The 26058-nt window shown below is 39.5% G+C and overlaps 1 protein-coding gene across 3 annotated transcripts in view; it reads right to left on the bottom strand.

Moving 5' to 3' along the window:
* PKHD1 (PKHD1 ciliary IPT domain containing fibrocystin/polyductin) overlaps positions 1 to 26058 on the bottom strand; it is a 448361-nt gene that overhangs the window by 245287 nt on the left and 177016 nt on the right. For 2 of the 3 annotated variants that reach the window (XM_055406831.2, XM_088831515.1), the window contains exons 39-45: positions 22844 to 23035; positions 20300 to 20425; positions 16781 to 16837; positions 16417 to 16547; positions 8051 to 8163; positions 6489 to 6594; positions 4099 to 4233 (exon numbers count right to left, since the gene is read on the bottom strand). In XM_055406831.2, the coding sequence (XP_055262806.2) occupies positions 4099 to 4233; positions 6489 to 6594; positions 8051 to 8163; positions 16417 to 16547; positions 16781 to 16837; positions 20300 to 20425; positions 22844 to 23035 (860 nt within the window). The remainder of the gene's footprint in view (positions 1 to 4098; positions 4234 to 6488; positions 6595 to 8050; positions 8164 to 16416; positions 16548 to 16780; positions 16838 to 20299; positions 20426 to 22843; positions 23036 to 26058) is intronic. The other variant, XM_088831516.1, reaches the window with a different exon arrangement.

The raw sequence follows: 26058 nt of genomic DNA on the forward strand, positions 1-26058 counted from the left end.
CATTAGAGTTGCACGATGTATGATTCCATTTACATAAAGTTCAAAAACAGATTTGAAATTAACCTATACTTGAGAAGTCTGAATAATGGTTCTGCTTTGGCTGGTGGGTAGGGGTTGGGGTTAACTGGGAGCAGACATTAAGGGGTTTTAGAGGAACTGACGATGTTCTATTTCTAGATCTGGGTGGTATGCACGTGATTTTGCTTTACAAAAATTCATAGAGCTCTTCACTTGTGATTTGTGCAATTTTCCCCATAAATGTCATATTTCCATGAAACATCTGTTTTAAAAAGTAGAACAAATACTAGAGAAAAGTAATGTATGAGATGAGAGGGTGAAGAAGTTAAAGAAGTTTAAGGTCCTTTAATGGCTCAGGTGAAGTTTAACGGTGCCAATGTAAAACTTTGTGAAGATGAGCAGGCGTGTCACAAATTTAAGTCCAAGAACTTATACGATTTTAACAGAATGAATAACTTTCAAATGAGTGAATATTAAAAAAGATATTATTCAATGCAAGACAAATAAAGTTTGAAAAGTAGGGGAAAAAACATAGATAATGAATTTCAAACTGAAAGCACAAGATAAAATGGTAGAAATAAATGCAAATACATGGGAGACATCAGCATGTGGATGGTAATTGAAACCACTAGAGAAAATGAGATTTCTCCCAGGGAGAGAAAGTATATGTAGAAAAGAAGGAGACCTAGGATGGAATTTAGAGAAACAAAAAGGAAACTTCTAAATTGAGGAAGATAAATCCACAAGTGAAAATGAAAAGTAACCCTGAGAGAAATAGGAGAATGAAGCAACCTCAACAACATTTTCCTTAATAAGATTTTTTTAAAGTAGTATCATTTGCTTGAATGAATTAAAATAACAACAAAAAGGCAACCATCCTACAGATACTTCCAAAAGTGGGGTGATCATAATTTACATCCAAATCAGGACATCTTGGAGAGTGTGGAAGGGGGTGCTAATTAAAAGCAAGGCTAGTATAGCAGAATAAACAAACCACAATGACCAAACTTGGATGTATAATGATGGTTTGCACATCTCTTTTACTTGCATAATAAAGCCATTCTCACTGAAAATTATTCTACTCATCTCAATACCAAGGTAATGTTGGGTATGAGAGTACCAACATAAACAAATATGTCTAATGGGAAAAAATCCTTTCTAACAAAAAATGCTTCCAGAAACTTGTGTTTGTTTTAGAACATGACTCACTGATCATTGTGTGTCACCAATTACATGCAGGTGGAAGGTCTAAAAATGATTCAGTCAAAGTCTCTGAAATTTTTAATTCCTAAAGAAATGGCAGATTTGAAAGAAAGAGGCTAAAGTCAGATTTCTACAACCAAAGAGAGGTTGGCATCCTTTTTTAAAAAAAAAAAAAAAACTAATACAGCGTTATACAGCAATAAAGTGGTTCCCAAATAAATCTGAGCAATAGTGTGCTAAATAAAGATTCATAGATTTTTTGTTTGTTTGTTTTGAACCCTAGAACTTTGCAAAGACTTTAATGGGTTAATACACAATGTGAATTTCAGAGGATGGGAGGGATGGTAAACAGCATGTGTATGTGTGTGTAAGCTCAGTCACTCAAGTCTTTTCTGACTCTTTGGGACCTTGCAGACTGGAGCCTGTCAGGCTCCTCTGTCCACGGAATTTTCCAGGCAAAAATACTTGAGAGAGTTGCCATTTCCTACTCCAGAGGATCTTCCCAATCCTAGGATCGGACCTGTGTCTCCTGCATTGGCAGGCAGACTTTTTACCGCTGTGCCTAGCATATCCTATATGTACTTAACCTAAGAATCTTCCTTTTCTCAGACCCTCTCTTAGAACTAGCCTTCCATGGAAAACACGTCAGAGAATATTGGAGTAAGCACTAATAAATACTTTTTATCAAGGCCATTTTCCCATATGTAATTATATGAGTATTGGACCAGGCATGATATCCAGGTGGTCCAAGCTCCGCAATACTGGGCGTGAACTTTGGTTCTCATATAGCTTCTCAAAGCCTCCGTTTCTGTACCTGTAAATTCAGGAGTTCTAACTAGATCAACTCTTAGGTAATATTTACCTCTAATATTACATACTTTATTTATGTTTTATTGGGATATAGTTGCTTTACAATATTGTGCTAGTTTCTGCTGTACAATGAATTGAATCACTTAGATGTATACATATATTCCTCCCTCTTGGATCTCCTTTCCACCCCACCCCCATCTGACCTTCTAGGTCGCCACAGAACACTGAGCTGAGCTCCCTGCATATACAGCAGCTTCCCATTGGCTCTCTACTTTACATGTGATAGTGTATGTATGGCAACCCCAATCTCCCAACCCATCCCACTCCCCCTTTACCACATTGCCCACATGTTCTCTACATCTGCATCTTTTTTCCTGCCCTGCAAATAGGTTCATCTGTACCACTCTTCTAGAGTCCACCTTCATGCATCAATTTATAACATTTTTCTCTTTCTGACTTATTTCACCCTCTGTGACAATTTCTAGGTCCATCCATGTCTCTACAAATGACCCAGTTTCATTTTTAACAGCTGAGTAATATTCCATTGTGTATACGTGATAATGTCATACATATACACAATAAAATTGCACAGCTTTAAGATTCAGATGCCTAACTAAGATCTAGATCATGCCTAGAAAAAACTGTTTAACATTTTCCATCCAAGGACTTTGGTCCTGTACTTACTTGTTAGGAGACTGAGAAGTTCTCAGCTGTATTGCATTGCTGGTGAATTATACCCCAGGGGTGAGATTATATTTTGTTATGATAAGCACCCTTTTGTCATAATCTGAATCTTAATTTATGTCATTCTTCCACTAATTATGATGTCTATTTAGCATCAATTAAGATGTTGTGACATTAATTTGCCAGGACACTTATTTCCTCAGTTTGATGGGCATTTTGTTTTTAGCATCTTCTCTAAGGTTGTTTCTGAGAAATTTATGGGCCTTAGGTCAACCCGTATCACAGAATCTAAATCTGGGTCTCATCCTCTCTTGAAAACTAAGGATCTTGAAAAGAAGAATCATCTCTCAAGGTGGTAATCTTTTCAGAGAAAAGGAAAAACTGGCAGATATTTCCCTCCTAAAAACGAGGGTTTGGAAGAGAAAGAAGGAAGGAAGCTGGAGAATTAAATGTAGGAAAATGTAGCTTAATACGAAAGGGATTTTTTTAACTCAATGTTGGTATCTGTAGTTATGAATCATCAAAGGAAGCACCAAAGTAAAAACTTATCATTTAAATGTCAGTTGGTCAAGGCATTCAGGAATGAGCTAAAGAGAACACTCTTTCCTTGGTCCCCAGAAGTACTCTAGGTCCCTTCCATCTATGATTATTCTGAACTGTGAAACTAACAGCATGTAACTCCTTCAAGAAAAAGAACGTAGGGACTCATTATAGGTCTGAAACCAAAGGCAACCACAGACTTCCCCTGAGAACTAGTACTTCTTACCCAAAAAGTCCTCAGCTCAGCTACATTCTTGTCCCCTGGCCATGCAGTGGTGGGGAAGTCATCCATAGTCTGATGTTTATCATGTAGACATACACACTGAGGTAAGTATTAGGGAATCACTTAATAACCCTAGTAAACTATAGCAAACAACACAAATTTATATCACCATTTTTTTATGGGAGGGGGCCCTAAATAGAGTAAGAACCCTATGAACAAAATGTTGATGTTCAAACTTGGCAAACCACAGTACATAAAGATGATGTGTTCTCACACTATCTCATAAACTTTGTGAGGTTAGAGTAAAGGAACCTAAAATTATTCAACTTATTAATTGGTGTGGATAAAAACCCTAAATCACAACCAGATAAGCGTTCTGCGAGCCACTCAGGGCTTTTGTGATTGATATGAACACAACAGACTGAAATCTTATGTGTGCTTGAATTTTATGATAAATATCACCACTGTTACAAATCAAAGAATCCTCTAACTTTGACCAACTAAACACAAGATTTGCTAAAGAATTCTATTAAAATTACATATCCTATATCATCAAAGGACCCAGCACATATGATTCTGTTTTGATGAACAACTTAAAAGAATCACATGAAGGCACTTACCTTGTGGGCAAAATGACCAAGTAGTAAGCTGTCAGTAATTGATGTATTTGCATCACTTTCCAAGACATCAATTCCAAAATCTCTGCATGCATAAACCTGGAAGTTTTTCAGGTGAAGATTGCTACTTCTAAAAATCTATAAAAACAATATATGTTATATCAAAGGTCTGAGGCTCGGCTTTTCTTGCAGATTTCCTGTAGCTTCTTTAATTATTGATTAAGTATAAATGAGTGTGCTATATCATATTTAAGCAGCTTTTGTCCATCAATATCTGTGCAGGCATCCCAAAGTTGCCATGAGGTCAGCATTAACTAGCCCCCTTTGGTAACATCCCCTCTGCATTTTTCATTTCTCTTCCTAACAACTGATGCATTATAAAGGTCAATGTGAATTCTTCATGTATTTAAAATAAGCTTGCAACTGTCAAATCACACAAAATTAATGGAGAAAAACAGAATATCCAGGAACTCCAGTATTTAATATTTACCTCAGTGCTGTTAATTAAGATTGTTAAAAACTTGCAAATATGAAATAAGTAATTCAGCATGACTATAGACTCAAAATACATTCTATGTGTATACAGCTTAGGTTAGTGGCTCCAAACAAGGATCAAGGATTAACCAAACACATTTGTTAGAGTTGAAAGAATCACACTAGCTTGGGGAACAGAGGCCTAAGTTTTTACCTGGCATTGATATTAGCTAATTATGTGATCTTCAGCAAGACTTTTTACTTCTCCCAGCTCTCAGTTCAACCATTTTGAAAATCAGGGTGGAGGTCAGGACTGCCAGTTAAACTTACACAGTTACCCCTTTGTTTATTAAATAGGGCCATGTTTACATTTGTATCTTCAAGTGGGAGTTTCCTATTAATTAAGGCCAGGGTAACGGAGAAGGCAATGGCAAGCCACTCCAGTACTATTGCCTAGAAAATCCCATGGATAGAGGAGCCTGGTGGGCTGCAGTCCGTGGGGTCGCTAAGGGTCGGACATGACTGAGCCACTTCACTTTCACTTTTCACTTTCACACATTGGAGAAGGAAATGGCAACCCACTGCAGTGTTCTTGCCTGGAGAATCCCAGGGACGGGGAAGCCTGGTGGGCTTCCGTCTATGGGGTCACACAGAGTCGGACACGACTGAAGTGACTTAGCAGCGGCAGCAGCAGCAACCTTGATTTACCATAGTTTAGTGCTTTTACTCGTCAATCAGTTTTTGTGCTTGAATTTTCAAGAACTGAATAGCTTGCATTTCCCACTCTGCATGCACTCTACACTATCTTTTATAGAATGATAGATCTTTGAAGACACAGAGGTTTATGTAAACAATATAGCTATGACCTGAACTAATTTGACAATAGTTTTTACTTCATTACAGGCATCAGACCCTCTGGAAGGCACAAATTGCTTCTCTACATAACAGAGATTTGTCCCCACTATATTCATTGTGCTAATGAGAAACAAAGTACTTTATCAAATTTAATGAAAACAAAATATTTAGTACAACTGGGATTCTTCCTGTTAGCAAGCCCAATTTTGTATTTTGGAACTTTCCCCCTATCTATGATCATTTTCCTTATGTTGGATATGTGAAATAAATACCTAACTTTCTTACTGTGACTTAATTATATGTTTTATTCTATTTTCTGAATGTCCTGTAGATGTATCTTTATATCTTAGGCTCCATATTTCTCCATGGCACAGACCAAATGTATGTAATTTTCTCTGTGTAACACCAAATAGAGACCCTGGATAATTTTTACACGGTATTGGTAATAGTGAGCATACAAAGCTTTCTTATAAGAAGTCACTGCAATAAAGAAAAGTAAATAAGTAACATGAACATTTTCCTTTCAAAGAAAATAAAATTTGGCCCATTGGTAAAGGTGAGAATGCCAGTTTGAGCTGGAATTTTTGTGTTTCATTGATGAACAGCACTTTTCCTTATGACTGAAAGAGGATGTTAGGTATCAAACACACAACTTTTGCAGTCTGGATTCTGCACTTGATTTTGCTACTAACAAACGGTATGACCCTGGCAAATCCCTTTACTTTCTGAGCCTTATTTTTTTCCCCAAATAAGCACATGAGGGGAAGAATAGATGACCACCTTTGATTCTTCTTGGTTGCAAATCTCTACGATTCTGTAGTTCCCTATGAGAGCTTCTGAAAAGTCACCTTAGAGGCAATGGACAAACCTGGGCTTACTGATTAGGAATCTGCTCATTCAACTATTTGACACACACACCTATGATGCTGTTGGCTCCTTAAAGCTGTGATAATAAAGCAATCCTCCCCTAGAAACAAATCATCGCCTTTTAAGTAGATATGCAGAATAAGTTACCACAAGAAAATAAATGACATTTCTGACTTTAAAAAATTAAAGAAACATACCTGGGCACCACCTGCACTTTCCCAAACTGTGAAATTCTGGAACAGGGTGGAGCCAGTGCTATTATCCCAAGGTGGCTGAAACTTAGGGTATACAAAGAGACCAGACCTGGGGAGGAAGATAAAGAGTGAAATTCGACTGATTTCTGCATTCCATATGTCTCACACATTGGAAAATATAAAACTGAAGATACTCAATAAGGGAATAAGTGAGACTGAAGAGGAGATCTTCTCTCTGATGGTCACTGCCCATCCCTCAGCCTTTCTTTCTGTCACCCTCTGTGACCTGCTCCTGGATCTCAACAAGGTGCAGGTTACCATGGTGCTACTCCATTCTATCAGCCCTTGTAAATTCTATCAGCTCCTTCCTAGGAACCTGGACACCCCTGACTAGCCCTACAGAGCCCCACTCTTCCATCAGTCTCTTCTAGATCCACCCCTTTGCTGAGGAAGCCATATACCAGAACCTATAACTCGTGCAACTTTTGTGCTTCTCCCTGAAATGGCCTAGCATTGTGGCATTTTTGGATACCTTCTCTTCTCATATCCCAGGGTTGCTAAAAGCTGCTAGATAAAAAAATTTCGTCATCTTAATAATAATTTCATGACACATGTACTGATCCTAGCTCAACCAGCACTTCAACATGGCTGAACAATGGTGCTTAATCCTCTTTCTAGTCTCCTTAGAATTTCCCACCATTACAATATTATCTCACTATTATCAATGTAACTGTTATCAAAATCATTTATATTGAGGAATTCCCTGGAGGTCCAGTGGTTAGTATTCTGCATTTTCACTGCTGAGGATGCAGATTCAATCCCTGGTCAGGGAAACAAGATCACACAAGCCACACAACACAGCCAAAAATAATAATATTAATAATAAATTGCTTAATAGAATTATTTCTATCAATTATTGAGTTCCTACCATATTCCATATGTTCTCTTAGGTGTATAACATAAGTCATCTCTAATTTTCAAATCAAACTTTCAATAGAGATGTGTCCCTATTTTACAAATAAAGGTCTGACTCTTTAGAAAAAAAGCAAATAACTCAAAGTCCAGATCTGAATCAAGTCCTGACTGACTCTGAAGCTCACATTTTCCTTACCTTTCTGCCATGTTTCCAAGTCCTTGCTCTTAGCAGATGACTTTATCCTCTAAATTGCAAAGACCTTGAACTAGTCACTCTCATATCACAGTGTACAAGTCACAGGCAAAGAGCCTCTTCTCCAAACCCCATCTCCCCACTCAGCTCCTGAGCTCAGGCATTCTGGCCTCCCAGGGGCCCCCAGTCTCTTGGGAGTTTAATTCATCTCTCTATTAAGTTCTTCTCTAGCCACAAAAGGCGCCCTGTGTCCTGTGCCCCTTCAAATGACCTCTCTCTCTCTGTTTCCCTTCCCTTCACCACCAAACTTATGACCGAAGATGCTCACTCAGATATATCATCAAATCTTACATGGATGCCAAGCATTATTCAACCTTCTCTATGAGTCTTGTACAAAAAAAAAAAAAAAATGTTAAAACCTTACACCCAAAATGTAGATGAACTTCCCCAAAATTACCTTGTACAAGAATGTGCACTATTCCGTGTAAATGAGAGAAGTGGAGCTTGGGATGTTTGGTTGGTCACAAGATGAAAAAAGTAGCCATAACCAGCAGCAAACACCCTGTTTCCCTGCAGAAATTAAATATAGTTTAATCATAGTTAGTCCATTACAATAAGGCTGCTGGAAAGTCTTTTAAATGTGCTCATTCTGCTTTCTCACTTAATTCCTACCAAGTCATATTGATATACCTTGATCATACATTCTGAAAAACAAACTGTGTTGTGTGTGTATGTGTACATTTGTGTATGCATAATGGACTATCACTCAGACAGTAAAAAGAATGAAATCATGTCATTTGCAGCAACATAGATGGACCTAGACATTATCATACTAAACCAAGTAAGTCAGAAAGAAAGACAAACACCATATGGTGTCACTTATATGTGGAATCTCAAATACAACCCCAAAGAATATATCTTTGAAACAGAAACAGACTTATAGAGTAAAGACTTCTGGTTGCCAAGGGAGTAGAGGGGTGGGAGAGGATAGATTAGAAGTTTGGGATTAGCAGATGCAAACTATTATATATAAGATGAATAAACAACAAGGTGCTACTGTATAGCACAGGGGACTGTATTCAATATCCTGAGATAAATCACAATGGAAAAGAATATGAAAAAGAATATAAAGATGTATAACTGAGTCATTTTGCTGTAGAGCAGAGATTAAACACAACACTGTAAATCAAAACAAATATATCCTCATTCCTCTTCCTCCAGGCAGTTCAACTTGACTTTAATTTTCCCACCTCAATAGCTGGCATCTCATGTTAAAACATCCTTGTAAATTTTCACAGTGACAAGCTTACTTGCATCACCTAATCCAAGCTCTCCTCTTTGTTATGTGAAAAACACTTGGGGGCAAAGGCCTCCCTAAAGCCAAGTCTTCACAAAGAGTTCTCTCTGATCCTCTGAACAAATCATTGATTTGACTATGGGTTGAAGGCCAGTGATAGCACTAACCATGCCTTAGCTCTGAGACACAGCAGCTGAGTTCAAATACAACTCAAATCTCCTTAGGTACTCTTGTTGCCATTCAATCATTTCAATCACCTATATTTCTTGATAAGATTTACCTTCTAAATAATTCAATGCCGTTTATATGCTCATATAAAACCTAAATTCTCCAATTGATGATATGAGTTTGGGACTGTAATTCTGAGCAAACAACACAATGAGCTTATTTTTATATAAATTCAGTTAAATACCTGCAAATATCCATCATTGTATAGTATATTTTAAGACAGTAGAAAGCCAACTCCCAAAAGAGTGTAATACTGGACACAGAGGTACTTTGCTTGATTACACCCAATGTTTGCAAAAATGTGCATTTTATTGCACCATTTTAAAACCAGGAGACTTAAGATAAAAACTCAGACACTTTTTAAAAAAATTCTGAGCTCAGTTCCTGTGGGATAGCCATAGATCAGCTGGAGCTAAGAAGAGCCTGCTGTCTTGGACTATGGATGACTTTGCCATGCGTGCTGCTAAGTCACTCAGTAATGCCCTACTCTTTAAGACCCTATGGGCTGTAGTTGGCCAGGCTCCTCTGTCCATGGGATTCTCCAGGCAAGAACACTGGAGTGGGTTGCCATGCCCTCCTCCAAGTGATCTTCCCAACCCAGGGATTGAACCCACATCTCTTATATCTCCTGCATTGGAAGGTGGATTCTTTACCACAGGAACACCTGGGAAGTCCCCACCTGGGAAGTCCCCACCTTTCCTGCTTCAGTTCATTATGATATCAGGCTGATCCCTGTAGCCACTGACTTTACAACCTCTTCAGGCAATAGTCAATGCTACGTGGGCTATTCTGTTTTAGTGGGAGGAATAAACAGCCGACAGATCAGGATACTAGATACATCCTATACACTTGTGGGTATCTGTCTTCTCCCATGGGAACCCAGAGAAGGAAAGCCAGGGAACAAGCTGCCCAATCTCAGCTCTACACCTTGTGTGACAGGGGTAAAGGAAACCCTTGAAATTGGATGTTTTAAAACCAACAATACTCAACTCCAGTGCCCCACCCCCTGGAGGTTGCCAGCCTCTGGGGAAGTGTGAGTGAAGGCCAGAATTGACCCTGAGATGAGAGGCCGGGCAGGGAGACAACACCAATGGGACCTGGTAGGTGAGCCAGGGCTTACTGACATAATCATGGGTGCTGTTTTCTGAACTTCAGCGTCTCATTCACTGGGGGCACTGAAGGCTCGCTCACTCTGGGGATCTGTAACCCACCACTCTTTCACTCTGCCACAGAACACCTTCTTTCTTTGTGCACCAGAGGTCCATTCTCTACTGCACTTCATTCTTTTGGATTCTGAGCACTTCTTCCATTTCCTGAAGCCACTTAAAATTCCAATCACATATCTTTCCACATGCCAAAAGTGACTTTTGGATATCATTGAATATGAAGCTGAATCACTATTAAAGATGCTAACGTGACTTCAGGGGACCTGGGCCATCTTTAAGACCCCAGTTATCTTGGGGGGCTGGGCAGAGTCTGGAGCTGTGGTTGTCAGCTAGCATGATATTGTTCCCCAGAGAGCATGTGGAAATCTCTGGAGACAGTTTCTGTTGTCACAGCTCAGAAAGAGAGGGGTTTTACTAGCATTAATTGAACAGAAATCAGGAATGCTGGTTTACAGAGGACAGCCTCTCACAACCAAAGAATCTTATGGCCCCAAATACTGTCTTGCTCAAAGTCACTCAGTTGCATCTGATTCTTCACAACTCCATGGACTGTAGCCCGCCAAGCTCCTCTGTCCATGGAGTTCTCCCAGTAAAGTATACTAGAGCAGGTAGCCATTCTCTTCTCTAGGGGATCTTCCCGACCCAGGGATCAAACCTGGGTCTCCCACATTGCAGGCAAATTATTTGCCATCTGAGCATGGTTAAAAAAAAAATAGTCTGTATGTGTTCTTGAAATGACCCATACCAATTTTCCAGTATCCTATCTCCAAATTTTGATGGAAAGACCAATCTAAATATAAAAACATGGTAATTATAACAAGAATACTTTGACAGTTTTTACTGGGAGGGTATTTATATCTTTTTAAACAATCAAATCTTCCATTAGACAATCCCCCAAAGAACACTTATTAACAATTGAATCCATTATCGCAATTCTTCCCTCAGCTAGAAAACAAGACATGCACTTATGATCCTCAGCTTTGGAAGAATCACTGTTCCTAAGTTGACAGATCCAAGTGCCCAGTGGAAGCACTAAATAAAAGCGCCCTCAAAGAAACACAAGCAAGCAATGTGACTGTTGATTCCGTTATGGTTACACAACAGGAAACTTCCTCAGAGAAGCACATATGACGCTTCACCTTCCAAACAGCAAGTGCAGAGTGGCTGTGGATCCACTGCCCCATGAGTCACTAGAAAGGCCATGAGTATGAGAACTGAGAGTTAGATAACAGGAGCTTCTGAAACACCTACCTTTTTTGCAAGTATACAAACAACAAGAAAGGCTCACAAGAGGTTAGAAATGATCGTCTCAACTTGAATGAACACTTCTATTTCATTACCGATGAGATGCTAATTCATTACCACGACTCTACCAGGAAGGGAAAGATTCAAGACTTCATCCTTATTCATTGGCTTGGCTAGACAGGCATGTATTTTGAGAGAATGAATGGATTTGTTAAATCATCTGCCATTAGTATTTTTGGAGCACCTGGGTGATCATAGATAAATGCTTTCCAAGTGCATTTATAGTTGGGCAGGATATTTGCAACTTTAGTCTTCTGTTAGCCAATAAGGCTCACTTTTTTTTAATAAAAGAAGCACTTAAACAGTCGGATGGCATTACTTTCCAGCCCTTTTTACTCTCCATTCCAATTGGGTATGCTACAAATGATTCATGAGAAGAAACCACATATGTATTCAGGTAGCCAGCGGCTTGTGGGGAAGGGTTTAAGGCAAGCAAGGAATTTTGTGTGGAAATCAATTCTTTGCGGAAGTCAATGTATTATGGACATTCAAGGAAGAGAAATTCCAGGGAGAAATTAACTGCCCAAGTATGCCAGCTCCTTGAGGTGTGCATCTGTAGTCACTAAAAAAAAAAAAAAATGAGTCAACCCTTCAGGCAGCTCTTAAATATACATTAGCTATTGAGTGGAAAGAGCTAGAGAGCTGAAATCAGCCTTTAAACACAGAATTCCTTACAAAATTGATTCACAAACCAGAACAAATTCCCTTCAAATCAAATGGATGCTTCCAAAGGACTGGTATTTAGGGGTTTTCTGTTGGCTATTCTAAATAGGGGTCTGGTCATGGGAAATGTCCAAAGCCCACATACACATGGGATGTTCTGGAGCACTCAGCATGCACAGTCTCTCGCTGATGGAGAGCAAAGACCTTCCAGCCTGAGGTCAAACTAGGTTAACGTCTATGAGAAAGACGAAGCCTCTGGGCAGGTAACAAGAAATGCCCATTAAGGAGTCAGAGACTCACGACACTGGAGTGTGGAAGGGAGGCAGACTGGAAATGAAATGTTCCCAATGCCACAGGTTATGCATGGAAGAACCACCACCGATCTGTGCTGGAAAGCCTGGCTAAACCTATCTGAGGAGTATACAAAGGAACACCTCAAGTTCCTTGGACACTCAAACGAGACTACCACACTGAGCCCTCACTAGCAAGAAGGGCACAAAGCTAAGATTTTGCTTCTCACAGAAACTTCCCCAAATTTAGCTCAGTGGCAGCCTGGGCAGTGAGGCAAGTGAACCACTCACAGCTATGAAAACTAAAAAGGAATATCTCACTTGAAATATCCTTACACCAGGCAGAGTTGAAGGTAAGTGAACTGTAAAGATGGCTCCCTGGGAGCCAAGGTGAATTCCACGCACTGGGCAGAACATTTGGTCCTACTCTCTGGAGCTAGGAACAATATACAACTACAAATCACTGCACAGACTTAATGAAGGATCAACTCCATTTCTTCCTGCTTGCCAGGCGAGGCCAGAAAATTCAAGGTCAACGTCTATAATGTAGGCTTTCTGGATTGGTTGTCCAGCCACTGGGATTAGGTCACCTTCAAATCTAAAGGCTTTTGTTTACATAATAATATTGTCCCAATACCATTTTCCTGGTTGTGCCATTTCTCTATGACAATGGTTATGGTTATGTACCATCGGGGAAAGCTGGGGGAAAGGCACATAGGAACTCTCGATTCGATTTATGCAACTTCTAAATCTAAAATTATTTCAAAATTAAAAGTTTTTTAAAAAGAAAAATTCTATTGAGTCACAGTAACGCAGAACTTTAAAAAAAATATTTTGTCAAACTGCACACACACACCTCACAAACTGCACCTCTTGCACCACCTCATCACCATTGCAGCCTCCTGATTATCACTTTGGAATAAAAATATATTTCTAAGATACGTTTTTCTGTGCATCATCCACTTAAAATACAATAAACATGAGCTTACTATTTGTCCAATGACTGAAATGACCTTCATAGGCACTAAGAGAAGTTCCTAATTTTTAGGTTCTGACACAAATGCCCAGTTACACCTATGTCCCTTGGTTGTGGCCCATTCCAGACAATGGAATACAAAAGAGACAGCACAGCAGAACCCCAGGGGCACAGCTGCAAAATTGGAAGGGACTGTGCAAAATTTAACACTCAGAAATGAGTTCCACAGGATCTAAATGCTGACACAGATGAAACACCTTATTTTTAAGTCATCAAAATGATTGAGGGATCTTGGGATCCATTCTTTAATTTCCTCTTTCTTCCCCCCATTCTTTGATTATGGAATTACACCTACATCCATTCATTTATTATATTCAATTAATTTTTATTGAGCAACTATTACATATCAGACACTGTTAGGCACTAAAAGTTAACAAACCAATTTAAGATCATTTTATAACAGAATTTTAACAACAGAATTTTAAGTTATTTAAGATGAAAATGTCAGGAATATACCTAATGATTGTACTTAATGAACTTATGTTACCACCTTAAACTAAAATCTCATTCTCCAAATGCACTGTATTGTTTTTTAACTTTGTAAAGAGGAAGAAAGTAGTGGTCCTCTGGTTCTCTGCACCTATAGCCAGCTCATTTCTTTTGCTTCATTTTGTTTTGCTTGTTTGTTTTGTGTTAGTTTCAAGTATACAGAAAAGTGATTCAATTACAAATATGTATATTCTTTTTCATGCTCATATCCATTATAGGTTATTACACGACAGTGAATATAGTTCCCTGTGCTATATAGTAGGCCTTTGTTGTTTATCTATTTTATATATAGTAACATTTATACGTTAATCCCAAACTCCTAATTTATTCCACTTCTCCCTTTCCCACTTGGTAACTATAAGCTTGTTTTCTATGTCTATACGTCTATTTCTGTTTTGTAAATAAGTTCTTTTGTACCTTTTTTTTTTAGATTCCACAAATAGTGATATCATGTGATATTTGTCTTTCTTTATCTTACTTCACTCAGGATGATAATCTCTAGGTTCATCCATGTTTTTACAGATAGCATTATTTCATTCTTTTATGGTTAAATAATTCTACTATATATATATATATACATACCACATCTCCCTTATCCAGTCATCTGTCAGTGGACACTTAAATTGCTTCCATGCCTAGGCTATCATAAATAGTGCTGCTATGAACACTAAGGTGACTGTATCTTTTTGAAGTAGAGTTTTCACTTTTTCCAAATAGTGCTACTATGAACATTGAGGTACATGTATCTTTTTGAATTAGAGTTTTCATTTTTTTCCAGAAACATGCTCAGGAGTGGGACCGCCAGATCATATTGTAACTCTATTTTTAGTTTTTTAATGAACATCCATACTGTTCCTCATAGTGACTGCTAGTCAGTTCATTTCTTACTGGTCAATTAGTAGTCAGGACACTCGCCCCAGAGACAAGACTCTACCCAGTGAAGCAAAGCAGGCAGCACCCCTGACACTCAATGTGGATTTAGATACAATCTAGTCTCCTGCAGGAAGATGATCTGGGCATCTCTGAGGGTGTCCTTTCTTCTAGGCCTTTCAAAGAAGTCATGATTCTGCAATCCAAGAAACTATACAAAACATAGCTTTTAAGTCCCCAGAGCTTACTGGGATGGCTATGCAACAAGCCCTGTGGTCACCAACAAGTCAAATGTTGCTCTCATTGCTCTGTGTGTGGAGCTTGGTTTCCTTCAATCCATGCAGTTCTGCCTCCTTTCCTCACTGGCATATTAGCTGCCCCTATTAGGCACCTAAAATAGTGTATAAGTGCTGTGCTTGGAATAAACATAATTAAGAGTCTGGCGGAGGGTTGAAGAGATAACCATGACTTTTATTAGGGGTTATTCAGCTGAAGGCAATTAAAAACAAATGATCAGAGAGAAAGAGATATGTTCATTCTCTTCATTCCTCAGAAACGTGGCATAATTGTCACAGTAGATACTCAGAGCCATGTCCTGAAGAGTGAGGCCCTTAACCCTTTCATAGATAGTCCAAGGGACAAAACCTTTGGAAAAGGGGAAACTAAATGGCCTTCCCACCACAGATTTGTGGTTAAACTACCAGAAAAAAATAATTCCTTAAACCGCTTAGATAGAAATTTACCAAGAAAAAGTAATGTTAAGTTGTACTAAATAATAGAATTAAAAAAAAAAAAACCAAGGCCAACAGAGTGTATAGCTAGCTTTTGAACATTGCAGAGATTGCAGGTATCGACCCTCTATGAATTCAAAAATTCACGTAAAATTTATAATCAGCCCTCCATATACATGATTCCTCGGTGTCCATGGTTCCATGCCTGCGGGTTCAACTAACTGTGGATAATATGAGAGTGTAGTCTTTACTATGGAAAAAAATCCAAGTATAAGTGGACTCATGCAGTTCAAACCCGTGTTGTTCAAGGGTCAACTGTACTCTTTTCATCCTGGAATCTGACATGCTCTCACTCACCTCTCGACCCTCTGCTGACCCATACTATTGGGCAATAGTATGACCACATTAATACAGTAGCATAATGAAGATTTTAATAATTATCAGAATCAAGACCAAATTCAGTGACCACCACATATAACTCAGGATGATATTTTATGACCAGAAAGTAATCAATATCTACTTCATTTCACTTCATATAGATATTGTTTCAAAGAATATTAATGGGAATTCTGAGGAAATTATTACATTTATCCTAAAACTGTTTAATCAAAAATCATAGTTTCCCATTACCAATGTGCAGCAAGTAAATGATTTCTCCCACAACACTGATGCTGCCACTCAGGATAACTTTCAGAGTGAACATGATGCCTCTCAGCTCTGATCTCCCTGGAGGATCTGAAGCTCTTACCTCTATAACATTGGTGGGATCACGGATGTAGATACCAGAGGGTGTCACCACTTCAGGACTGGAGAGTCCCTCAGCACCAGAAACACGAATGATCACATTGTTTCTTATTATGTTTCCCTGTTCTGACCAGTCTAATTTAAGGAAAGGAGATTCACCAACATAATTAAAATGTACTCAACCCAACATTCTTATTTCTACTAATATATGCTATAGTTCTCATCATGCATATACATATATTATATAGACAGCTATAAATACCTAGTGTGTTCAACAAATTTAAGACATCTAACATTCTGCCAGCAGCCCTGTCTACATGACAACTTAAATAGATGGTAATAAATTTAAAACCAATTTACATATTTACCCTTTTCTCCTCCAGGAATAACCTCCCAAGGGATATACCTTATCTCGGGGGATGTACCTGAGAAGAAAAGATGATGTTAGTTCAGCATATTTCGTGCCACCCAAGAAAATGAGAGCTCCTTTAGTACTATTTCTTGTTTTGGTGTGGCTTGCTTCAATTTGTGTGTTTTTTTATCTATGAGTCAGACAGACACAGATTATGTGAAGCTTTTAGTTCTAGAACTTCATGAATCAGAGTGTGAGTGAAAGTCACTCTGTCATGTCCGACTCTTTACAATCCCATAAATGGTAGTCCATGGAATTCTCCAGGCCAGAATACTGGAGTGGGTAGCCTTTCCCTTCTCCAGGCGATCATCCCGACCCAGGAATCAAAGCAGGATATCCTGCACTGCAGGCAGATTCTTTACCAACTGAGCTATCAGAGAAATCAGAAGTTCATTTTAAATAAAAATAACAAAGAAATAGATCTATTGTTTTACTTAAGAAGAATCTAAGTGACTGCCTCTATAGTTAAATGGAACACACTCCCGTCTTACGTCCAGCCCTACCCTGAGCTCTTTGAATTGGCCACCAACCATCTGTAAGCCCACTCTTTCCCTGGAAGATCTGGAATGTCCTGGATAAACAGACTAGACAGGATCTGAGACACTCACACTCAGATCACAGGTTTGAAATAGAACAGAATAAAAGAGCATGGGCCGTGCTACAGAAGGGCTTCCCAGGTGGCACTAGTGGTGAAGAAACCTCCTGCCAATGCAGAAGACTAAGAGACACAGGTATAATCCCTGGGTCGGGAAGATCCCCTGGAGAAGGAAATGGCAACCCACTCCAGCATTCTTGTCTGGAGAATCCCTTGGACAGAGGTGCCTGGCAGGCTACGGTCCACAGGGTCACAAAGAGTCAGACACAACTGAAACAACTTAGCACGCACACATGGATTCTATAGAGAGGTCAACCATGTAGCATCCATACAGAGCAGCCCCACTGATCCCCTTTCTTCTAGGTCTTCAGATATCTGGGTTTCCTATGTCATTTCATGCGTCTGAGTCTGCAAACTTATTTTGCATGAATTGAGTATCTTATTTAAAATTCACTGACATATTCTAATTCCATCACCTACAACACAGTAGAGGTCAAAGAGCCTCCACTCACAATATCCAAGTACTCAAGGCCAAATTCCTCCTGCAGGTTTCATTCGTCGCCTAGTTAATGCCAATTCCACAAAACTGTTTCCCCCTAAAATAATATTTTATTGTGCCTCCCTGAATTTCTGCACCAGGTTTCAACAAACTTTTCCCTTACAGCAACAAAGGTAAAAATAAGCAAAGCCAACCTTCCATGTGTTCGTCTGACTGCTCTGTCCTTTTCCAATCAAAAGACTGTCTTGCACCTGACAACTTCTACAGTCCTTAGCTCTTAGCCTTTTAGAGCTGGTGTTAGTTTGTGCTGTGCTTAGTCACTCAGTCATGTATGACTTTTTGGCACCCCATAGACTGTAGCCCACCAGGCTCCTCTGTCCATGGGGATTCTCCAGGCAAGAATACTGGAGTGGGTTGCCATGTCTTCCTCCACGCAATCTTCCCAACCCAGGGATCAAATTCAGGTCTCCCACATTGCAGGCAGATTCTTTACCGCCTAAGCCACCAGGGAAGACCGTGAATCCTGGAGTGGGTAGCCTATCCTTTTCCAGGAGATCTTCCTGACCCAGGAATTGGACCCAGATCTCCCACATTGCAGGCAGATTCTTTACCATCTGAGCCACCAGAGAAGCCCATGAATACTGGAGTGGGTAGCCTACCCTTCTTCAGGGAATATTCCTGACCCAGCAATCTTCCTGACCCAGAGGTCTCCTGCCTTGCAGGTATATTCTTTACCAATTGAGCTATCAGGGAAGCCCTGGAGTTAGTTTACATAATCCATATTTTCTCACTAAAGTATTTCCCTCCCACAGTTAGAAACTTTCCAGCTTTTATCTTAACAGATCATTCCTAAATGAAACATACACATTTTCCCACTGATGATATCACAGAATTAATTTAAATAGAAAACACTAACTAACAAGTACAGTTATAGTTTTCCTTTCAGTGAAAATCTCTGATTTGGTTATTCTGATATAACCAAAGACCTTTTGTTCATTAATTGATTCATTTTTTTCAACAAATATATCTCAAAATGCACTATTTAAAAGTCCTGTTAAGTACTAAGGAGATGATGTTCACATGAAATCTGGTATTAATAGAAAAATAGACATTGATCAGAAGATCAGAAACATGAAGTATAATTTTAAATCAGAAAGTAATGATTGGTGATAAAAGAGTTTAAACAGACAGACTTGATTTGGGAGTGTTGGGGGAGGGCTATTATAGGAGGAGACTGAATGGTATGAACAGAAGGCAAGAGCCGTGCAAAGGTCCTGAGGCAGGAGAAAGTGTGGCCTTTTGAAAGAATTAAAAGAGGTCAGTGTAGTGAGAGCACAGAGGGAGAGAAAAAGAGCAAGACAGGTGTACCAAGGGTAATAGAAGCAGCATCACTAAGGGAGCTTTTTAAGCCAGAGTAAGGATTCTGGATTATATTCTAAAAGAAACAAATTCTTAAAGGGCTTTAAGATGATGCAGTCTGATATCTTTAAGGATAACTCTAAGCATCACAAAGGGAATGGACTTTAGGAAACAAATGTCAATACAGATGACCATTTAGAAAATTCTTAAAACATAGGCTTCTTCGACAAGCCACAGAAGCAGTGAAGAACAGGATTCAAAAATGTTTAATTCCTTTTTCAACATCCAGGTTTGACACTTCATGAGGCTGCACAGACATATTTATGTGACTTTGAATTATTGTTAAAATTGCTGACAACAAATTTTGTATTTATTGTATACTGATTAACATGAACTGAAACGTCCATCTTTAAAAATCAGTTTCCTGAGAGACAGACTCACAGACATACAGAACAGACTTGTGGTTGCCAAGGGGGTAGTGGGGTGGGAGAGGGAAGGATTGGGAGGTGGGGATTAGCAGATGCAAACTATTATACAGAGGCTGGATAAACAAGGTCCTACTATAGAGCACAGAGAACTATACTCAATATCTTGTGATAAACCATAATGGAAAAGAAAATGAAAAAAGAGTGTGTGCATAACTGAACCATTTTCTGCATAGCAGAAATTAACCTAGCATTATAAGCGTGCTGTGATTCATGGGGTTGCAAAGAGTCGGATACGACTGAGCAACTGAACGGAACTGAACTGAACTGATAAGCCAACTACACTTCCATAAATTTTTTAAAATAAATTTAAAGAAACAAAAAATAAAAATCCATTTCCTATGGGTAAAGCTTAATAAGCTAATTAAAGATGACTGAATTTACAACTAGAAAATTTTTAACTACAGCCTATTTCTAAAGATCAGAGACTAGAGTTTTTACAAATTGGAAATTCAAATCTGGGAACAATAATTCTTTTTTAAAAAATAATGCGTCCTCCACCAGAATGTCGAAGTTAAACAAGCTCATTTCACTTACCCACCAGCAGTGCATGGCCTGAAATGTCATAGAACAGATTATTGTCTACCTTCAGGCCTGAGGTCTGGGACATGCTGAGGCCTCTGCTGAAGGACCGCCACACTGTGCAACCCTGCACATAGGAACCTGAACAACAAAGAGGAAGGTAAACAGCAGGGAATCTCAAAGGCTCCTCACATTAGGTTGATCATCCCCAAATACCGCTAGAATGTCACTAAGAACATTCTTCCACACAATGACAAAACTCAAGAAATAGGGAGTTGGCAGCAGAAGATTAAACAGCAAGCAGCTTAGACCAATGTATCTTAAAGACACCAAAGATAACCAAAGTGGAAAGCAAGGGCCACATGTTAGAAAAGAAAACCATCTGAGAAAGAGACAGTATGGCATGGCTCTCAAGATGTCCTGGTGGCTGCCATCTTTGGTATCTACTCTCATCACAATGTAATGGACAGCAGCTCAAGAAACAAATAGCTAAAGCTTACAGACCAATTCTGATCTCTGAAAACTGCATCCAGCATGAGGAGAGGTAGTCATTATATCTTAAGCTATGAAGTTATTTTTTTTAACTGAAGTATAGTTGATTTACAATATTTCAGGTATACAGCAAAGAAATTTAGTTATACATATATATGTGTATACATGTACATATATATATGTGTGTGTATATGTGTATATATATTCCCTTTCACAAACTTTTCCTTTATGGTTATTACAAAATATTGAACACACTTCCTTGCGCTAATCAATAGGTCCTTGCTGTTTATCTATTTCACATATAGCAGTGTGAATCTGTTAATCCCAAATTCCTGATTTATCCAAGTTGTAAGTAAAGCTAGAGATCAGTCTGAGAACCAGAACTCTCACATTTGAATATGGTGGTTTGTGGAACTGGAGGGGAAATATCTTCTACTGTGCTAAGAGAAACTGACATTTAGGAAAATCATTACACTGGCTCCATGAACATATTTTATGACCTCCCAAATCAATACATGTGTACTGAATAAATTAACGAACAACTATTTACTGAGTATCAACTACATATATTCAGGGATTATGTCTTGTGCCAGAGGTATAAAGATAAATAAAACTAAGTAAATTCTGCATTTGTGTATCTTGAGTCTGATGGAGAAAACTCACATTAAAATAATTAAAATGTTTTATTTGGATAATAAAATTATAAATCCTGAAAAAGAAGCTTTGTATTATTTCCAGACAGTGAGAGAGATTATATCGACACCAAATATTTGAAGTATTAGAAAAATGGCTTTGGTTTATGTAATAAGTTGACCTTTAAATTGGGACTCTCTAGAAAAATCTCAACTACAATGTCTCCATAGACAGAGGGTCTGTAGATTCCCCTTGATCCCAGTACCAGATGCCTTCACATCACTCACTAATAAGTTAGCACATCCACATCCACTCATGTAGGAAACACTGCCTGCTGCAGACTTTTCCTGACCAGGTCTCCACCGTAACATCACTGCTCGCCCCTCAGAATACAATGGTACCTCTGAACAACCAGTAAGGACTAATGTGTTAACAGAGCTATAGTGGGTGAGTTCACGGAACCGTAAACCTCTAAAGGAAACCTCAAGCAAAGATTCCAACACCCTCTAACTCCCGCGACTGAGGACAGCTGGCCACACAGGTCATGAGAGCCTGTAGGGCATGAAACAATAAAGGATTCTTTGGCGAGCGTGCCAGAAGTTTCTAACCTCTGGGTTAATGGGTTTCCCCCTCCCAGGAAACACATTTGCATTTTAACAGAGACCTACAGGGGATAATGTATTAATTCAGTGGATTTCAAACTTTGGTTAAGCACTGGAAAGTGAAAGTGAAAGTGTTAGCTGCTCAATCCTGTCCAATTTGCAACCCCATGGACTGTAGCCCCCCAGGCTCCTCTGTCCACAGAATTCTCAAGGCAAGAATACTGAAGTGGGTAGCCATTCCCTTCTGCAGGAGACCTTCCCAACCCAGGGATCGAACCAGGGTCTCTTGCATTACTGGCGGATTCTTTACCATCTGAGTCATCAGGGAAGTCCAAGCACTGAACCCTTTTTCAAATAAAACCTAATAAATATATAAATAAATAAAGGTGCAGGTACTCTAAAGCAGAGGTTGAGGTTGAGGAGGCAGAAGTTGAGGAGGCAGACTCAGTAAATTTTTGATGGGGAGCTGTTGATTATGTTCAATTGATAACTCCTATGTGACTGCTCCCCTCACTTCTAGTGGAACTGACCCACATCAAATATTCTTCAGTGACATTTCTCAAAGGGAAACTTGGACTACTTGTTCCAGAATCAGAAGGTTAAAAATTCCAATTTTCTAGGCTCACTTTGGATCACAATTAGTCTGAGACAGGGTCTCTACATGAGAATTTTAATAAGCTCTCCAAGTGACTCTCTGAACCATAGATCTATGGTATAGTTATCCATCTCTGAACCCCCCATGTTCCCACATACCAGCTACCAGGAACCCCTTGCATGGAGAACCTTGAATACAGAAGAAGAAAGATGAGACATCATGCCTGGGCCTCCTCACCTCTCATAGCTCCTACCAGCATCAACGAGCTCACATGCTCGCGGAAGGCTTGCCCCAAGTCCCGGAACTGCACTCCCTTCAACTGGACCCGGCTGGGCTCCTCCGGAAAGGACTGAACGATGACTCTGGCCCCCAGATCCCTGGATCCCAGCATCTTCTCACTCTTGGAATACAAACAGTTCTGCAAATCACCTGAGACACAGAATGAAGTCAAGGGCACAGAAGAACGTACAACATGATTGTAATCAAATCTCTCAGTACAAAAGGCAGACCATGATTGTTTATTTAATAACCTTACTTCCCTTTTACTTCAATTCTCCCCTTTGGATTATGAATTAAAACATCTGATAACAAGAACATGATGTTGCCTTCACTCTATTATTTCCAGAAGCCCCCGAATCAATCACCTTAATTATTATCACAAAAAGGCTGACTAGAACCCATAAACCCAACCTAAATAGATGTATATTACAATCCAAAAGATCCCCCTGAGGAAGTGTGCAATAAAATGACCCTCTGGTGGTGGATAATTGAAGAGAAGACATGTGAGCACTAAACGTAATTACATCTCTTTGCTGTCCAGTGGGATTTTCCCAATATTTTACTGCTTTATGGTTTGGGGACATAGCAATGATGCCATCGAAGAAATGGAAAAGGACTCCAGAGAAACAACCGAGCTGCCCCCCACACCAACGCCTCAGTCCCAGCAGAGCCCTAGTGAGGAAACATGACATTTGGTGGGGTGAACTAACCTAAGGATGGAGAAGAAATCATCTCCTGAATTAACTCTTTATTATCCAGGTTAATAAACCAATGAAGAAGTGCCACTAATTCAAAATTATGGATCATTCTAACAGTCATCTGTTGTCAGTCTCAGAGAATGCACATCAGTTCAGTTCAGTCGCTCAGTCATGTTCAATCCTTTGCAACCCCGTGGATTGCAGCACAGCAGGCTTCCTGTCCATCACCAACTCCCAGAGCTTACTCAAACTCATGTCCATCCAAACATCTCATCCTCTGTCATCCCCTTTTCCTCCTGCCTTCAATTTTTCCCAGCATCAGGGTCTTTTCCAATGAGTCAGTTCTTTGCATCAGGTGGCCAAAGAATTGAAGCTTCAGCTTCAGTCCTTCCAATGAATTTCAGGACTGATTTCCTTTAGGATGGACTGGTTGGATCTCTGGCAGTCCAAGGGACTCTCAAGACTCTTCTCCAACACCACAGTTCAAAAGAATCAGCTCTTTGGCAATCAGCTTTCTTTACAGTTCTACTCACATCCATACATGACTACTGGAAAAACCATAGCTTTGACTAGATGGACCTCTGTTGGCAAAGTAATGTCTCTGCTTTTTAATATGCTGTCTAAAAGACTCTGATGCTGGGAGGGATTGGGGGCAAGAGGAGAAGGGGACGACAGAGAATGAGATGGATGGATGGCAACACGGACTCGATGGACATGAGTTTGAGTGAACTCCGGGAGTTGGTGATGGACAGGGATGCCTGGCGTGCTGTGATTCACGGGGTTGCAAAGAGTCGGACACGACTGAGCGACTGAATTGAACTGAATGTTGGTCATAGCTTTTCTTTCAAGGAGCAAGTGTCTTTTAATTTCATGGCCGCAGTCACCATCTGCAGTGATTTTGGAGCCTAAAAATATAAAGTCTATCACTATTTCCATTGTTTCCACATCTATTTGACATGAAGTGATGAGAATGAACATATTAGAGGTGAATAAAGAGGTGTTTGGTATTTGTACATTTTATCACCATTTTAACCATGTATGCCAGTGAGCCATAATATTTTCCAGTGTCTAGGCCTCTTGTTATGGTTTTTGGCTACTTTGTTCCCATATTTGAGCTCCATAAAAAGAAGAGGTGAATAATAAGTTATTTTTTAAATGAAGGCCTATAAATTTTGTTTTATTTTTGGAATTTTTTAGTCATATTTAAGAGTTGTGGTAGAACTAGGGATTTTTTTCCATTAGGAGACAACAGATTTATAATGGCCCAAACCTAGAGGCATGATCTCTCTCGAAGCATGATTAAATGCCATGTTTTGCACAATACGATCTGAGAATACCTGTGTGAGAATTACCAAGAGAGTCTGTAACTGACTGCAGATGCCAGTTTAGCAGAAATGCTAAATTTGGCAGTCACTGCATTCCAACCTACTGGATGAAAACTTTTTTTTTTTAGAATGACACAATTGTGAACTAGATAACTAGGGGGTGGGGGGCAGGGTCAAAGTCCCTCTTACCCAACTATACCCCAACATTATGCCCACAGGCCTCTATACATAGACATGACTCAAATCTTTAACTCCGGACTTGACATTTCTTCCAGGCTCCAGACATCTCCAGTCACATGCTGGCTTGGCATCTCAACATGTACAAAATTAAACTCATGATCTCTACCCTCCCACCCCCCAAACCTGTTTCCCTTCCCATCTCAATAAACAGCCTCCTCATCCATCCAGAGCTCATGCCTGGGAGTCATCCTTGACACCCACACCATTCTGGACCAAAGTTGACAAATGATGTCTTCCCAACATGTGAAAGCCTCATAATCTACAGGCTGGGAAACCAAAACATAACCTACTAAACTAACCATCCCTGAAATAGATGTTTAATAGGTACATCAGTGTGATTCAGTGCCTGCTACTCTTCTCGAAGATAGATTGACTTTTTCAACCACTTACTTAAAGTATGTGGTAGTTTCACTCAGAAAGCAAACTCCAAAAGTGGGAATGGTGGGGGGAGGGAAGAGCCTTCCAAGTCTAACTCATTAGAACTTGCTGCCTGTATCTCTGACTCTGGCATTAAGCAGTTTTCCTGAGAATTGTAGAGAAGGATGGGAATCAGTTTCATTATAACCTCTGACCTGAAAATTTAATTCAACTCTCCAGATTTTATTATATAACAGGAATACTTTTTCCCCAAAGAAATAATTAATTTCTCAAGCAGATACCGTTGCCTATCTCTTTCTCAAGGGGGTTGAGGGCAGGAGAGGAAATGATGATTTATCAAGAGCATTCTGAAATCTACAGAATACAGTAGGTCCCCTACATTCATACCCTCAAGTTTCAAACTTTCAAAGATTCAAACGTGCATTCTGTCAATGCCAGGCATGAGTGAAACTGCAGCTTGCCCTCCGTCTCCTAGCGCTAATGGATCCTTCAGCATACCATCTCCCAAGTCCTCTCTTTCCTCCAATCAGTA

This window comes from Moschus berezovskii, chromosome 23 (genome assembly GCF_049115385.1).
Source record: "Moschus berezovskii isolate FMDL1 chromosome 23, NW_MosBer_1.0, whole genome shotgun sequence".
Taxonomy (NCBI): Eukaryota; Metazoa; Chordata; class Mammalia; order Artiodactyla; family Moschidae; genus Moschus; species Moschus berezovskii.